This window comes from Vulpes vulpes, chromosome 4 (genome assembly GCF_048418805.1).
Source record: "Vulpes vulpes isolate BD-2025 chromosome 4, VulVul3, whole genome shotgun sequence".
NCBI lineage: Eukaryota > Metazoa > Chordata > Mammalia > Carnivora > Canidae > Vulpes > Vulpes vulpes.
The window spans coordinates 121,158,768-121,174,819 of NC_132783.1; the positions used below are offsets into that span (position 1 = coordinate 121,158,768).

The 16,052-nt window shown below is 38.6% G+C and overlaps 2 protein-coding genes across 2 annotated transcripts in view; both read right to left on the minus strand.

The window, feature by feature from the left end:
• The window catches only part of ITGA1 (integrin subunit alpha 1), a 161,290-nt gene that overhangs the window by 139,150 nt on the left and 6,088 nt on the right, over nucleotides 1–16,052 (minus strand). The window lies entirely within an intron of this gene.
• PELO (pelota mRNA surveillance and ribosome rescue factor) lies at nucleotides 6,699–9,986 on the minus strand. The gene is made up of 2 exons (XM_026017034.2): nucleotides 8,664–9,986; nucleotides 6,699–8,365 (listed from the first exon to the last, which is right to left on the minus strand). The coding sequence occupies exons 1-2, from the start codon at nucleotides 9,387–9,389 to the stop codon at nucleotides 7,934–7,936; spliced, it is 1,158 nt and encodes a 385-aa protein (XP_025872819.1). The 5' UTR covers nucleotides 9,390–9,986; the 3' UTR covers nucleotides 6,699–7,933.

The window sequence follows — 16,052 nt, forward strand, 5'->3', positions numbered from 1 at the left end:
CAAGTAAGCTCCCTGTCACTTCTTTTTTGACAGCTGGCCCAGCAGTTGGCTTTCCTTTCCCTGGGGTAGCTGCCATAACCCTCTCTTAGACATTCTCTCTTCCAAGAATGGCTATAGAGTAGGACATAATGTCCTATGCTCCCCCTCTCACCATCCCCTTCTTTGCTGTCCTGAAAAAAGCAACACTCTCTTTTCTGGACTGTTTTGCTGTTAGTCATGACAGAGATGCAGGAGATAACAAAAATGTGGAAACTATAAAGGCTCCAGGATCACAAAGTCATTTCAGTCACGGTCCCAGCTCCGTATTTCCCATTCCACTTGTGCCTTTTCTACTCAGTTTTGAGGGTAGAAGGCAATCTCCTTTCTCCATGATGTTTCTTCTTAGGTTTGTTGACTTTTTCCTGTAAATATTTAACATCTAGAAAGCTTAGGGATTGCAGGGACCACTACAGAGAAGAAAAAGGTGCCAAATGAATTCAAGGGGCTCAGTTCCCTTTGCTTCATCTCTCTGGAAAATAATGGCAGATCAGTGTGGGCTTCTGGAATTTATCAGTTTAAGCTCCGAGAGCACCTCCTCAGGCTGAGTGAAGAGCACCCTCTGAGTCCTTATTCTACCACATTTCTTATTCCTGCACCAATTGCAGTGCTATAATAGCTTGTTTACTTTGTTTACTGTCTGTTCCCCATCCTAGACTGGCTTTTCCTATGAGGAAGGGACTGCAATCTTTTCTACTCACCTTATATTGCTAGGGGCTGGCAGAGTGCCTGGCACATAGTAGGCACTTGGTAAATGGATGTCAGAAGAATGAAATGCTTCTCAGAAGAAAAAAAGTAGGAGGCAGAGTCTTTTTCTGGCAGAAGATGAATACTCCTCAAAGGAATGAACAACTGAACTTCAAAGCTAAATTTGGGTCTCAGTGATGCTGCTGAGAAAGAAGCTGCTTTGCCCCAAGATGAACAATGAGAGTTTAAAGCATTCTAAGATCCTACTTTGCTCTTTGCTTCTCAACCATAACCACCTCCCAATATGCATTGGTGACTAGAAAAGGGGGAAGAAACTGGAACAGGATAGATCAAACAGGAATGTGGACCCTATGAAAAGCTCCTGTTCATGTGACTTTGAACAAGTCAGCAACCCTCTCTAGGCCTCAAGCTTACATCTATATCATGAAGCGAGTAGGTCAGATGACACATAAGGTTCCTTACAACACCAAACTTTCATGATTCTAAATGATTCAGAGGTTTGTACTGCAATGTATTTTCAATCTTCCTCTCCTCCATCTCGAACCTCTCCCTCTAAAAAAAGGGACTCCTATCATTGTCAACAGTACATTTGGAGAAGAGGAACAAACTATAAATTATGGTCACAGGATCAATGAGGTGAAACACAAGATTAAAACATGCTTTATATTCACAGAGCAATTTTTCACAAGAGTGTCAAACAAAAAGTTCTAGTCAATGTTTACACTAGAACTTGATGAAAAATTCCAGACATAAAACTCCTGGAACTTAGACTTGAACTCACAGGACCTCCCATCTTTGTCTGATAAATTTAACAACTAAAATCTACTGGGGCTTTTTCCTTAACAAGAATTCATCTTTCAACAGTTGAGTTTTATTGTTGAGACTATTACGGTTTAGTAAAACACTTGCTATCTGGAACTGTCATTCTAGGTATGACACAGCCATAGATTTATTTAAGTACCACTATCTTTTTAATAGTTTTGGAGGAAAATAGTCTTGAAAGACATTATATTTCCTTGATTTTTTAAAAACAGAATACACTGAGTGTAATTCAATCTTTTCCTCAGTGTTAACATCAGTTACTATAACACAGTAATGTCCTCAGACCCCAGTGAAGCACTCTACATCCTAGACTTTCTTCTTTTGATGGTGCTTCAGAATTCACCTGAGCTGTCGGCTCTCATTTCTGACTACTGTGACTGCCATCAGCTTGGACACTTGTGATCATCTCTCCCTGATATTTAATTTGCTGATCAAGGCAGGGAAAAAATTCTCGATTCATTTTTGTATACACAAGAGTAGCCTAGTTTCTGCTACTGAAGATGCTTAGGAAATACATAAATGTTTGTTGAAATAATGCATGAATTAACATAGTTGGTTTAAAAAAATTTTTTTAAACAAGCTTGCTAAAACTGGGTGTGAAATAATAATAGAGGTTAACTAAGGCTTGAGGGGCTTGGTTAAATTACATAGCCTTGGGACATTTTCCATACACTTTTGACTTCTCATATTCTAGATAGAGTGCCAGAGGTTTGAGCTCCTGAGACTCACAAACAGATGAAAAATAATAGTGGTAAGTAGGTAAATAAAAACATATAAAATGATTTGCTTAAACTTTGGCTTGATTATATAAATTCAGTGTTATCAAATAATTCTTCTATTTCTAGGCACATGTGACCTACTCCAAACAGAAAACTGAGGAATGAACTGGCATTCCTACATTTTTTAGGGTATAGCTTGAGTAGGTACCTCATCACACCCACTAGCTACTTGATTTGGGACAAATGATTTAACCTCTTCTAAATTTGTTTTCTAATTTGAAAATAGTAATGACAAAATCCTTTCTTGCAGGAATCTTCAAAGAATTAAATAATTCATTCTAACATACTTTACCATAGATCTGGCCCTCAGTAAGTATGTAGTTACTTTTATTGTCATATGTTGTCTGTTCCTGGATTTGGGACAGTAGAGCCAGCCCTGTGCGTGGCCTGGCAATGTGTCTGCAAAGACATTTTTCTCTCATGTTTGCAGCCTGCCAGATACTGCGCCGCTTCAGTCTTGGCTGTTCTGAACCAAATGTGGCACCCTTAACTGTCCTTCAGTATAGAAAATAGGCACATTTCCATCATACTAGCATTTTAAATGATGGGATTTTAAGGCGGGTAATGTTAACCACTAAAGAAAGGCAACTTAAAAGAAGGCAGTACTTCAAGTTCCCACAATTTATCATAAATGCACAATCTTTAGTGACTGGCACTAGAAATATAATACCTTGCCTATATTGATGCTGCTTCTTATAGAATTAAAATATTCACTGTTAAGAGCAAAAACAATAGGCTCAAATTTGTTTGCAACTAAAGTATTGCACGCAAGAGTGGATTTTCCTTGAATAAATGCATTACTTTTACCTCAATTTAAATGAATAAATTCACAACATCCCAGTCTCTTTCTCAGTGTTATTTATCACAACAGAATATACTGACATGTTTCTTAAAATAGAGAAATACTGCAAAATAAATGGGTTATCTTATAAATTACACTCAGAAATCTATAAATAACACTCTAAAATATGGATGAGAATACAGATGGTATTACTAAATCAAATACTCTCTAAAAATGTTATCATCTCTACTTCAGCTTAACAAGTATCTTTTGTTAATGTGTTTTATAGTTTTCCTAATCTAACTAGTTCCTTATTGAATTTGGCCACTTTGGGGCACCTGGGTGGCTCAGTGGTTGAGTGTCTGCCTTTGGCTCAGGTAGTGATCCCGGGGTCCTAGGATCAAGTCCTACACTGGGCTCCCTGTAGGGAGCCTGCTTCTCCCTCTGCCTATGTCTCTGCCTCTCTCTGTCTCTCATGAGTAAACAAATAAAATCTTAAAAAAAAAAAAAAAAAAAACCCAAGAATTTGGCCAATTTATTTTTCTTTTTAGTGAAGTTTACCTGCTACTTGATGACTATATTAAGTGACTCAGACTGTGCTTGCTAAGTTCCAAGACCATTACTATGAACCTAACAGCACAACATCTTAACCATCTGCATTGCTGACTTTTGAATCTTTTCGAAATAAGGCATCCATAATACACACAAGTATTATACTCAGGTCTCAAACTCCTTTAGAAATCATTAGGACTTTTCAGTGACACTTTTGCATTAAACTTTTAAGTTGATTAGCAGTGCATATAACACAAGATAATCTTGAATAGCACTTGTCTAAAATACTACATGTTCTAGAATACATAAATTGAACCTCCACACAAACCTTAAAGATGCTGACATCAGTATGAAGACAACTATTTTATTTAGGGTGTTAAAAACTTTATCTGAACCTGTGATTCTTTTTCTAGTTGCTCTTCAAGTCCTCACTAAGGTTACTACTTGGAAACTCATTCACTTTCAGTATCAATAAAATTATGGGCTGACCAAAATCAATTTTTAAAATAAATATAACATTGCAAAATTCATGCATAATTGTGGTACTTGTGGTTCTTTAGGGAGTAAAAGAGGAAATGTGCTTAGGGAAATCAAAGATGTCACATTAGGACAGGGAGCCCAAGAACTAAGGGTCCAATAGCAGTAACATGGCTATAAACCTGACTTGAATGAGACAGAACTTGCTAATAATAATTTCTGTGCTATGGAAATCCTTAAAAAGTGTCCTAGCAAACTGAATCATCACCCCCTGAATACATCCTTTTTTTAACTGAAACTTTGATATACTAAATTTGTAAATATTTATGTATACTGAGACTCACTTAAACCAAGTCAAAATCCGCATGGACGCATCCCCATATTTCCTGAAGTAATTTGGTTTCTGTCCTTAAAGTTAGAAATTTTTTATCTTAGGAACTTTAAAAAAAAAACCAACATATTATTTATTCATTCATGAAAGACACAAGGTGAGAAGCAGAGACAGATGTAGGAAGAAGGAGAAGCAGGCTCCTTGCAGGGAGCCGGATGTGGAACTTGATCCCCAGACCTGGGATTATGCCCGGAGCCAAAGGCAGACAGACACTCAACCTCTGAGCCACCCAGGTGTCCCCATCTTAGGAACTTTTAAAACTCAACTTCTATGCAATCAACACTTTGGCTCTTCTACTTGTATATCTCTAGAACACTGCAGAGCTCTGTAGGGGAAAAAGTTATCTGACCATATTAATTACTTTAATATAGGAACATCTCTACTTTAAATGATTTTAGTACATAATAGAGTCAAGGAACATTTAAAGAGATTAAATAGGTTTCCCTGTGCTTCTGTGCCTGGCCTTTTTTCATAGATTTACTAATTCTTGCTAGGCCATTTTTTCTCTGATTTCAGGTTTACTTATATGTTGACAACTCTTTATCATTAACCTCAGCCAACTGCTTTTTCCTGAACTTCAGGCCTGTGTGAACAATTAACTAGGGAACCTTATTAAGGGACTGAAAGAATTCATCCAGTCATTCATTTAACCCCCCACCCCAATATTTTGAGCATCTACTGCTTGCCAGAGTGTTTTGTTTTTTGTTTTTTTTTTAACATTAAGGATATAGCAATGAACCTAACAGACAATAGTCTCTGCCCTTATTGACTTTATATTCTAGACAGATAAGTGAAACACTGAAATGAAATACATATAGGAAAAAATGAGACAACGAAGGGCTCGGAAGGAAATCTTGGAGAAGTTATTTAAAAAAAAAAAAAGACTGGCTTGGAAGATCTCACTGAGATGAATTTTTAGCAAAAACCTTGAGAGTGAGGAAGCGAGCATACAGAAACAGGTAGAAGAGTATTTCGGATGTCCTGCAGGCATCCCCCCCACCCTTTTTTTTTTTTTTTTTTGAGAGTGGTGGCAGGACAGGGAAGCGCAGGAGAGAAAGAATGTAAGCAGGGTCCAGGGAGTTGGACTTGGGTCTCAATCTCATGACCCTGAGATTGTGACTGAGCCAAAATCACAATGCTTAACCAACTAAGCTACCCTGACACCCCCATAATGTAACTTTTTAAAACCAGGAATTCTTGAAGATATTTTGACTACCTTATAGCCAAAAAAATACACTTTTATTTCAAGAAGTTTTATAGTTAAGCTGAATTTTGGTCAATTAACTCTCTTGAAAGACCTTGAAACTCAAATGTTTTTCTCTATGACTGGCAACCCCAGCCAGAGACTTTTACTAGTACAGGGAGAATAACTATTATCTATGTTTATCAGATTTTACTATGCACAGTAATCAACTGGAGATGTTAGGATACAGACTGGCATTCAAGAAGGTCCATGATAGGTCCTGGATTCTAGTTTCTGTCAAGCTCTCAGGGTCTCTGTCCATAGTCTCTGTTGGTGGTCCATGGACCACACTTTTGAATAGCGAGACCTGAATCAGTAGTTCTCAGTCTTGATACCTAATGGAATCACCTGAGGAGCTATAAAAAACCATATCTAGGGTGAAAGGTTACTGAGTCTGGGATCTAGTCTGGGTAATGAATTTGCAAAGCTCGCAAGGTCAGGCTAACAAGCAGCTAAATTTGAGAACCTATGACCTAAAATTTATTGGTCAGATTTATGCATAGGTTTTATTTCTCCTTGTTTCTATCACAGTAGATAACAGATCTAGGAATAACCAGTACTGCATAAGTTATGAGAGTAATATATGTCCCAACTCTCCAAATTCTTACTGAGAATACAAATCATTATCAATCAGGTTCTAATGTCAAGAATCTCAGTTTCATTTCTATACTCCTACCAAATAATTTAATAACATGTTTTTCATAGTATTTTAAAGTAAAATATTCATGGACTTATAATAAAATGACAATCTATTTTTAGATTAAGAGGTAGATACGTAAAAATGTGATTTTAAAGTATATGGAAGTATCTATTTCTAATTACAGATTAAAATAAACTCAGATTAGTTAAATTTATAAAAAATAATCCCCAGACCTGGCACTTATCCCAGGAGAAATGCCCAGAAACAGAAAGGATTAGCAAAAGTTTACTTAGTATTTATACTCGAAGTAGGTACCAATGTGTTACAAACTGATTATCACTCTTTCTTCATAACGCCTTTCCTAATTCTTTTGCTAAACTGAGGTCTGTAAAAAGTAAGGATGCAATTCCATTCTAAGGATCCCTCCCTATCTCTTAAAATGCACATCCAAAATACCAAATGAAAATATTTTAAACTCAGGTATTAGCAGAAACTCCCTCATTACAGTAAAGAGTACTGGAGTACAAGTCAACTACCACATGCTACTAATGATGTAACTTAATCAAACTTTCTCAATAGACCTTCTCACATCTTAAAATAGGGTGTAGAGAGTCCAATAAGAATGTGCAAGCACAAACTAATGCCACATAGAAATATAAGATAGCACTACATGTATCTAGGATAAGCCAAATAATACATAAATAGCGTGGCAGTGCAAATAAATGGAGCCCAGAAATGAATATTTTCAGCTTTAGCACTAGTCACATAACAAGCAAATCATGTATCTTAACTGCATTTTGAAAATAAAGATACCTCAAATAGCTTATCTTGAGAATCTCTAGATCAAAAGTCTATATCTAAAAATAACTGATTAAGGGGTCCTCTAAAGCAAGTAAGATTAATAGTAGAAAAAAAAAAAAAAAAACCTACCAAGAGTTTACTTGTAACATGACTGATTTAACAAGTCTCTTCAGACATTTTAAATTTGTCTTCTAGAAAAGTCTATTATTTGGCCATCCTTTAAAATAGCAAATTAAAAAAAAAAAGTGTAGAATGAAATGGAGAAAAGGGATCTTAAACAGTGTTAAAGAACTTAAACAGTGCAAGAACACTATGTAGAATTAAAATAATGTAAACTTATTAGGATAATGAAGTATTAAACAGCTTTTTCTAAGGAAAACTTATTCAAAGTATGACATTTGGGATTTTATGATCTATACAGGCATTTTTTTTTTATTAAATACAAGATATGTTTTCAAGCTCTGCAAATAACTCATAATTTCTTCAAAAATTATTCTAATACAGATGGTAGTAGATAGAGATTATTTCATTTTAATTTATTGTTTAGTTTTAACACATATCCTGCCAATCACATGATACCTAGTGTGACCAAATACATGAGAAATCACTGTAAGAACTACAAAGTGCCTTGCAGCTTTTTGTCAGGATGCTAAGAAAATGTAACAACAGAGACACAGCTTGTCTCAATTATAAGGTCCAATCATTAATCTTCTTCAGAACTAGAATCATCCTCTTGATCAGAGAGTTCAGGGACGGGGAAGCGGAGAATGGCAGCTACTCCAGTCAACTGACTGAGCTGTTCTCCTGATACATGAAGACTAGAGAATATCCTAACCGTGCCTGCATTCTCTTTCACACTGTCCACCAGCTTCACATACCGGCTCCGGGTAGCAACATCCTGGTGCCTGAAAAGCTCATCGCTGATGAGCAATGTATCAATTGCCATAGCCTCATTGGCTTTCTCCACCTGCTTGAGTCCATAAAAAGCTCGGTCAGGTTCATGTTGTAACATTTTATAGAAGTCATCCAAGGCTTTTACTTCCCCAGCAGCTTTAGTGTCTGAAAGGCGGCTAGCTACAGAAGGGTCACAAAGGGCCTCTTTCAGGGAGTACTTGTGTCCAGAGGAGGCATGTACCTAGAATCATAATTATGAAAGTTAGACAAAAGAATCTCTGAGAGTACCCATTAATCAGCCTGCGATGACCTAAAGCCAAAAGCACAACTGAGGCTTTATATGTTTGAGGACTTAAGCAAAGTTTACTAGGTACATAAGGCCTTTTAACAACTCTCTTTTCACTTCATTGTCTCATTTACAATCATAGTCCGGTGAACCCCTTGTCCTCTTGTACTTTTCCCGGTTCTAAAAACTTAAAGAGTAGTTTTATACAAATCCCTCTGCCCTTTCTTAATTATCCTTGGAGAAGACTTTTTACCTGAAGGAACTTGGACCGGTTTTCCAGGAGCAGTTTGTTGTCGGTCTTCACCGCTTGTTGAAACATGTAGTCGCAGAACTGCTCCCTCACAAATCCTGGGCTGGCCACCAGGATGCACTTCACTACATCGAAGTTTATGTGGCGCTGGATAGCCTGGACCACCTGTTCATAGAATCGCTCCAGGGCCCGGTCATGCTGCGAACAGTTGCCTTTCCGTTTTCTAGGGATGTTCACCTCCACCTTGGCCCGGGTGAGGGTCATGCTGGGAGTGACTAAGCAGATATGGGCGAGGCCTTCCTGCATGACCACAGCTGCAACATCTGCACTCCAGGCCGGGTCACAGGCCTGCTCAATGCGCTCCAGAACCACACTGTCCCACTGTTTCTTGGCCAGGGTGAACTGGCGGTTGGGCTCCAGCTCGATGGTGTGGTAAGCCCCCATCTTGACATACTCATTTTCTTGGATGTTGGTCCCCTTAACCCGCAGCTGGCAGGCTTGAGAGTCAAAATCGATGGCCTCCACGCAGAGAGTGAGCGTGGTGCGCACCCGGTTGCTTCCTACGCTGCCCGTGGAGGACTCGGTCTGCACCTTGCGGATGGTGGAGGCACGCAAGCTGTCGCCCACCTGCACTAGATTGTAGGTGTGCCACATATCCTCAGGTTCCTCGGGGACGAGGGTCACCTGGCCCGCATTGTCTTTCTCAATGTCCTTCCTCACGAGCTTCATGACGCCGGCGGCGGGGGGGGGGGGCGGTGTTCACGGGCTGAACGAGAGGCCACGAGGAGGTCCCCAGTGGGAGAGGGGCAGGGGGGGGAAGCGGGTCTAGGCCGGGAAGGGGGCGGGGCCCGCGTTCCCGCAGGCACTAGCCCGGCGGGAAGGAAATACTCTAGCTCTGACTCAGGCGGCCGACGGGAACACTTACGGTGGCCCTTCTCTTCCTAGTCTCCGCGCGCGCCGCGCCGGACCCCGCGAGAGACACAGCAGCCGGCTTCTCCGAGGCTCCAGCCGCCAGCGCGGACCAGGCGGCGGCCGCCAGCAGAGCGCATGCGCAGCGCTCAGCGCGCAGCCCGCCCCTCGGCGCACGTCTTACGTCCCCACGGGGTAGGCGGGGGCGCGGGGGGGGGGGGCGCAGGCCCCCGGGGCGCAGGCGTAGTCGTCGCGAGGCGCGTCCGGAGTAAACCCGCGGGGGGAAGCGCTCGGCGGCGTGGGCGGCGCGGGCGGCGGGGCTTTTATTTCAACACTGAACCTGTTTGTGCAGACTCTGGGGACTATGTGAATGCACACTGGTTGTTTTTGTTTTTTCGGTTTTTTTCCCAGATGCGTGAAGTTGCCACTGTTTACCTTCTCTCCCCTTGGGCTAAATCCAGTTCCCAACCTTCACTGGAAGTAAAAGGAATTCTCAGAAGTGCACACTTGCTCCCAAAGTTCTAAAATGTGCTTTCGCCTTATCCGCACTCCAAGGCTGCACACCTGCTGGAGCTGCTATTTCCAGAACCGGTTCTAAGAACGACCGGTCTCGATGGGTCTGGGCTCCGAGCAATCTGCCCAGCTGTTTGCCGCGCTAGTTACGGTGTCTGCAGGGACCGACTTCCCCAGACGTTAAGGCCTGACCCCAGAGACAGAAGAAACCATCTGTGGAATTTACCCCTGGGTGGACCTCTCAGTTGCTTGCCCTGGTGTCCTGGGAATCCCAGAATCCAAAATTGGCAGTCTCCGCTTCACGCAGCTCAGGAGCCTGTGAAATACTTAGGTTGGGGGTTGGGCCGCAAAGCTTAGGGCCTGACCCTCACTGCTAACGTCTAGCTGAGGGCTGAGGGTACTGGAAGTGGGAAACATCTGATTTGCTAGGACCAACAGGATTTAAAGAAAATCTGTAAATCACTTGGCGTTTTATGGCGGCGAGAGGTTGAAAAGTGAGGATTGCCTCTTAACAAGATCACTGAATAGAAAAAACCCCCTTCTTCCACTTCCAAGAAAACCCAGTAACTTTTGAGTAAGGAACTGATTGCACTAAAGCATAAAGATGGGTTGCCTCTCCAAAGGACATTTACTAATAACTAGGAAAGAGAAGTACTTTGAGTTGCTCCTTGATCACTTTTTTGAAAGTAGAATTTACCTCTCTGCAAAGCCTGACAAAGATTAAAAACCACAGAATCAGAATGGCAGGCGTACAGTAGGATCTTAATAAGGGTTAAGTTTTTATTGAAGAGCTATCATTTACTGAATATTCACCAGGTACTTTCCTATAGTCTTCTAATCCTCTTCTGTAAATATTTGTTATCCTCATTTTGTGGATTAGAAAATGAATTACGGGGAAATAAATGAATTCAAGATCACATAACCAGCTTTTAAATTCAGACCTGCTTAACTCCACACCCTCTCCTCTATCCAGTGCTGCAAACTATATTATGGATGCTCAAAATCGTCTCTGCAATCACAAATTATGTGCTGTCATTCACTGCCACTTCTTGTCACTTTTACTAAAGACACACAGCTTAGGAACTAACAGAGGATCTGAAAGGCACAGTCCCTTTCTTGCTTTCATTACTTTTAAAAAAATCATTATATTCCTCCATTCAACCTAGTTTTCCTTCCGTCCAGTCTAGGTCACCATTACAATCCTTGAGAAAAATCCAGTATTCTACTTTAGAAAACTATGCACATATTTCTACACTTTAAAACCTGTGGGAAACCCCCATTAACTGTTAATTCTGTGGTTTTTTTAAAAAGTGTATTTAAATCATAGGGTAAACTACTTTGAGCTGTTTTTTTTTTTTTTAAAGACTTTATTTATTCATGACAGAGAGAGAGAGAGAGAGAGAGAGAGGCAGAGAGAGAAGCAGGCTTCATGCAGGGAGCCTGATGTGGCACTTGATCCTGGGTCTCTAGGATCATGCCCTGGGCCTACGGCAGGCGCTAAACTGCGGAGCCACCCAGGGATCCCCCTAAGCTGTCTTTTTAAACATAAATGGGCTTCAGTGATTGAACAAAATTTTTCATAGAATTACTATTTGATCTGAAATGGAACTATTTTTTTTAGTAATTATAGCTTACTGTTGAACAATCAGATGTTTTCTCCCAGATTTTGTGTGGTCACTTACTGTTTCCAGACTAATTACATTTTTATTTGGAGTTATTTGGAGTTCTCATTCCCTACTAATTAAAATTCAATTCTCTAGCATTCAAGGCCTCCATGATTTTGCCTTACAAACTTTATTTTCCACTTGAGCCCTCCAGCATCCTATATTCCACAGGAGTAATCTTTGTTCCCCATATATCCTGGGAACTGTCTACTTGTTGCCCTTAACTCTGCCATTCTCTCTACTTAAAATGTCACTGCCTCTCACTCTTGTCTCCATAAATCCTACTTCTTTTTAAGCACTAGCTTAAATGTTATCTCACATTTGAAATCATGCATTATATTAATTGGAATATTAGTTTTTTCTTTCGTATTCAGCTCTTGGTGGATTCACCCTCATTCTTCCACTGAATCTTGAAAAGTCCCTTGCACACAGTAGGCACTTACATATCAATGATAAGCTTAGTGAATCAGGTGTAAACTGTGGCAGCTATATGAACATCATCACAGAGTTCTTAAGTCATGATTTTGTAATCAGCTATGGTTCACTTAATAATGGTATGTAAGAAGTAATCCTATTTTATTTTATTTATTTTTTTAAATTTTTATTTATTTATGATAGTCACAGAGAGAGAGAGAGAGAGAGAGGCAGAGACATAGGCAGAGGGAGAAGCAGGCTCCGTGCACCGGGAGCCCGATGTGGGATTCGATCCCGGGTCTCCAGGATCGCGCCCTGGGCCAAAGGCAAGCACCAAACCACTGCGCCACCCAGGGATCCCCAAGTAATCCTATTTTAAAACTGCTGTAGTTATAGCAGTAATGTAATAGCAGTATGCAGCATTTTCATTCTTTACCAAAATACACAAAATCATGAGGAAAGAAAACCATGATTTAGCTGTTACTTTAAATTATAATTTTATATTTACTTACTGGCTCTCTGAAAATAGAATTTATATCAGTAGCTTTATATTTTTCTGTTTTATTTATATTAATATTTCTAGAATTAAGAATATATATTTGATATAATTTCAGTGTCTCAAAAAGAGAACTGGGCTAGAAGTCAAACATCCTGGATTGTAATTCTTACCCTGTCAATTGTTTTTACTCTCACTTTTGGCAGCCCTTAGTCTCTTAGAAATGCTGTTCCTTTTACTTAAGAATAGAGGGTATTGAATTCAATAATTAAAATTGTCTCAAGATTATGCTGTAAAAATATTTAAAAAAGAGTAAAACACTACTCATAATATGAGCCTATCACATTTACTTTCAATTTTTCATAGTACTTTTTGAATTTGATTGTTCCTTAGGCCCACTGCAGTGGTAAAAGATCAATACCAAGTTTAATAATTGCACACCAAGAGTCAGCAGTCATGAGTCTTGATCTTTGTAGCTAGATTATAGCAACTTTAGATAAGCCCCCTAACATCTACAAACCTGAACTTTTCATTCTATGTTGTAAATTAGATTATTTTCCCTTCCACTCTCATTTGATAACCCTTATAAGGTTCTAATGAGATTATGATACTTTGTAAACTGTAGAGTTCTATAAACATGTGAGATACTGTGGTGTATCTCTAAGAATGCCTGACCTGAAGCTAGAAATCTGGATCAGGCAAAGCAAGGGGAAACGACTCACTTTAACATGATCATAATTATTCAGCCTTAGAAAAATAACTGATTCAATAAAGTTGACTGATGGATAATCTGTTTGGTACCATTATTTATACTGGCATCTCTTCTCCAGGGAAACCTTAGGTCAGCCCTAGTGCATGAATTCATGTACCTCATTGGTGAACTGGAATACAATTCTTCCTATTATAATGGTATGTTAGAAATGGTTTGTATGACAGCAGTAGGGGTACGGGCTCCTGAAAAATGGAAATCTTGTTTGAATACCCTGGCTTAGCACACAGTAGGGGATGTATAAATATTCTTGCTCTAGTATTTTATTTTTTGCAAGAGTTAAATTTCTTGCAACACATATTAATATTTTTTCCCTCTGCTTAGAGCATGTTGGAAACTCCTCCCATCATTTCTTCTTTGCTTGTCTGTTGTCTTTTTCAGACTGTGAGCCTCTTAAGGCCAGAGACTACATTTTATTTGTCCGCATTCCTGAAACCCAGTACAGCAACTGTTGGATATATAAGCATAGTTATTATATGAAAGAATGCGTAATTGTTAGTTCTCCTTTAATGCAAATTTTTTAACTTGTCTATCACAGGCATCTTAAAATTAGGAAAACACTGTTTTATAATACTACTGAAATTTTAAAGAGCAGATTACTTTTACGGTGAGTTTCTAAAAACCTATTTCAATTTTTGAGATACCCATGCTTGGATGAGAAAAATAATTATTTTAAACACATCTTACTAAGGAAAAGATCTTAAAATGTTGTAAATAATGTATAATGACAGTTTTATTATGCCTGTTTAGAAAATGAACTTTACAAAATAAGCCAGAGCTGTGATTATGAATATCCAATACAGATGCAATCATTTATGTAAAGAGAATGTGCTAACCTCACATTGTACAAAGATGCCCATGTGACCTCCACAAGTAAAGCTAAGTGGACAACTGGAAGAAGTATGCAGCTAATTCAGGGAAAAGGGGAGAAGGGAAAAGGGAAAGTTGTTTTTGTTTTGAAGGAACTTGTACTGTTACTATCTAAGGTTCCTGTGATTAAAAATACTTACTTGCAATTGTCGCAAAACAATAAAAAACCTCCTATCAAATAAACAAAATCTTATCAACAAAAGTGTCAGGGAGGGAGGCAGAACATGAGAGACTCCTAACTCTGGGAAATGAACTAGGGGTGGTGGAAGGGGAGGTGGGCGGGGGGTGGGGGTGACTGGGTGACGGGCACTGAGGGGGGCACTTGATGGGATGAGCACTGGGTATTATTCTATATGTTGGCAAATTAACACCAATAAAAAATAAATTTATAAAAAATAAATTAATTAATTAGATAAAATAAATTTAAAAAAACAATGAAAGGTGCTTCTTGATTAGGAGAAGACCTTTTCATTCCTTGCGATAAATAAGGATATAAATACAATGATTAAGCTATGCAGGTTAGCTGTTTTGATAGCAAATGAGGGAAAACTAAACGCTTCCTGTTTTTAGAATCTTTCAATATGGAATTCACAAACCCCAAATCATGGAGCTTGAAGGGCATTTGTAGATTTCTTTTACCCCTTTGAATCATGTCAAGATTCAGGCAGCATGATCTGGCAATGAAGGATAGAAATGTGCAATTAGCCAAGAGTAGCCTATCATCATAATGAATAAAAATGGAAAAGAACGGATATTTTAGAAGTTAAGTAGGTTACTGCTAACGTAAACGATATTTAAGGAAATGAAAAAAAAGTGTGCATGCATTGGGTGTGTTTCTGTTTGTGTGTATCCCTATACAGGATTATTTTACCAATAATATTACAATAAAATGTATAATTTTAAGGACTGATTAATACCCATGTGTTTTCGAATTTTAGTATAAGGCAAAGTAAAGTTATAGCTAACAAAATAATTTTGAAAGTATATTGTAATTTTTAATTCATATTAAGACTATAGGATTTGTAATAAAATATCCAGTCCATTTATTGTAATCATTGGACATTCTAATGTGATCTAGGTATCCTACTCAAATTTAAGAATCTGTATTTATTTCAGCAGATCTCATATAATTTATATAAAAAGCATATGTTGTCACTTTTAATATGAGTTATTATTTTTATCTGAGTTATTTGAATTATAGTGATTTTATTATTTATTTATTTATTTATTTATTTTTTAATTATAGTGATTTTAAAAATTAGCTTTCTCATTTGTTTTTTATAGAAATCTATTCAGATAAAACAATATTAATGTTTTTGCACATCAAGTGAATTCTTAGTACCAACCAGTGCTATATTTAATTTCCTTTTAAGACTTAATTGACTTTTGGGGTGCCTGGATGGCTCAGTGGTTGAGCATCTGCCTTTGGCTCAGGTCATGATTCTAGGGTCATGGGATCAAGTCCCACATCATGCTCCCCACGGGGAGCCTGCTTCTCCCTCTGCCTATGTCTCTGCCTCTCTCTGTGTTTCTCATGAATAAATAAAATCTTAAAAAAAAATACTTAGTTGACTTTTTCATTTTCCTTTTAAATTGTTTCCTTTTAAATTGAAGACTTTAGGTAAAAACTAGGTCCGTTTATATCTGTATAGCTCTAGCACTAATCACCATTTACGATATAAATTTAGGGTTTGCCAAAGCTAGTCATTGATCCTGTGCAACTGGAACATTTTGATTACTTTATTGTCACATTTCTT

Coding starts and splice junctions, on each gene's coding strand:
- PELO (XM_026017034.2), bottom strand. CDS start 9,389: ATGAAGCTCGTGAGGAAGGACATTGAGAAAGACAATGCGGGCCAGGTG. Junction 8,366..8,663: donor ACCGGTCCAAGTTCCTTCAG/GTAAAAAGTCTT, acceptor TTATGATTCTAG/GTACATGCCTCCTCTGGACA.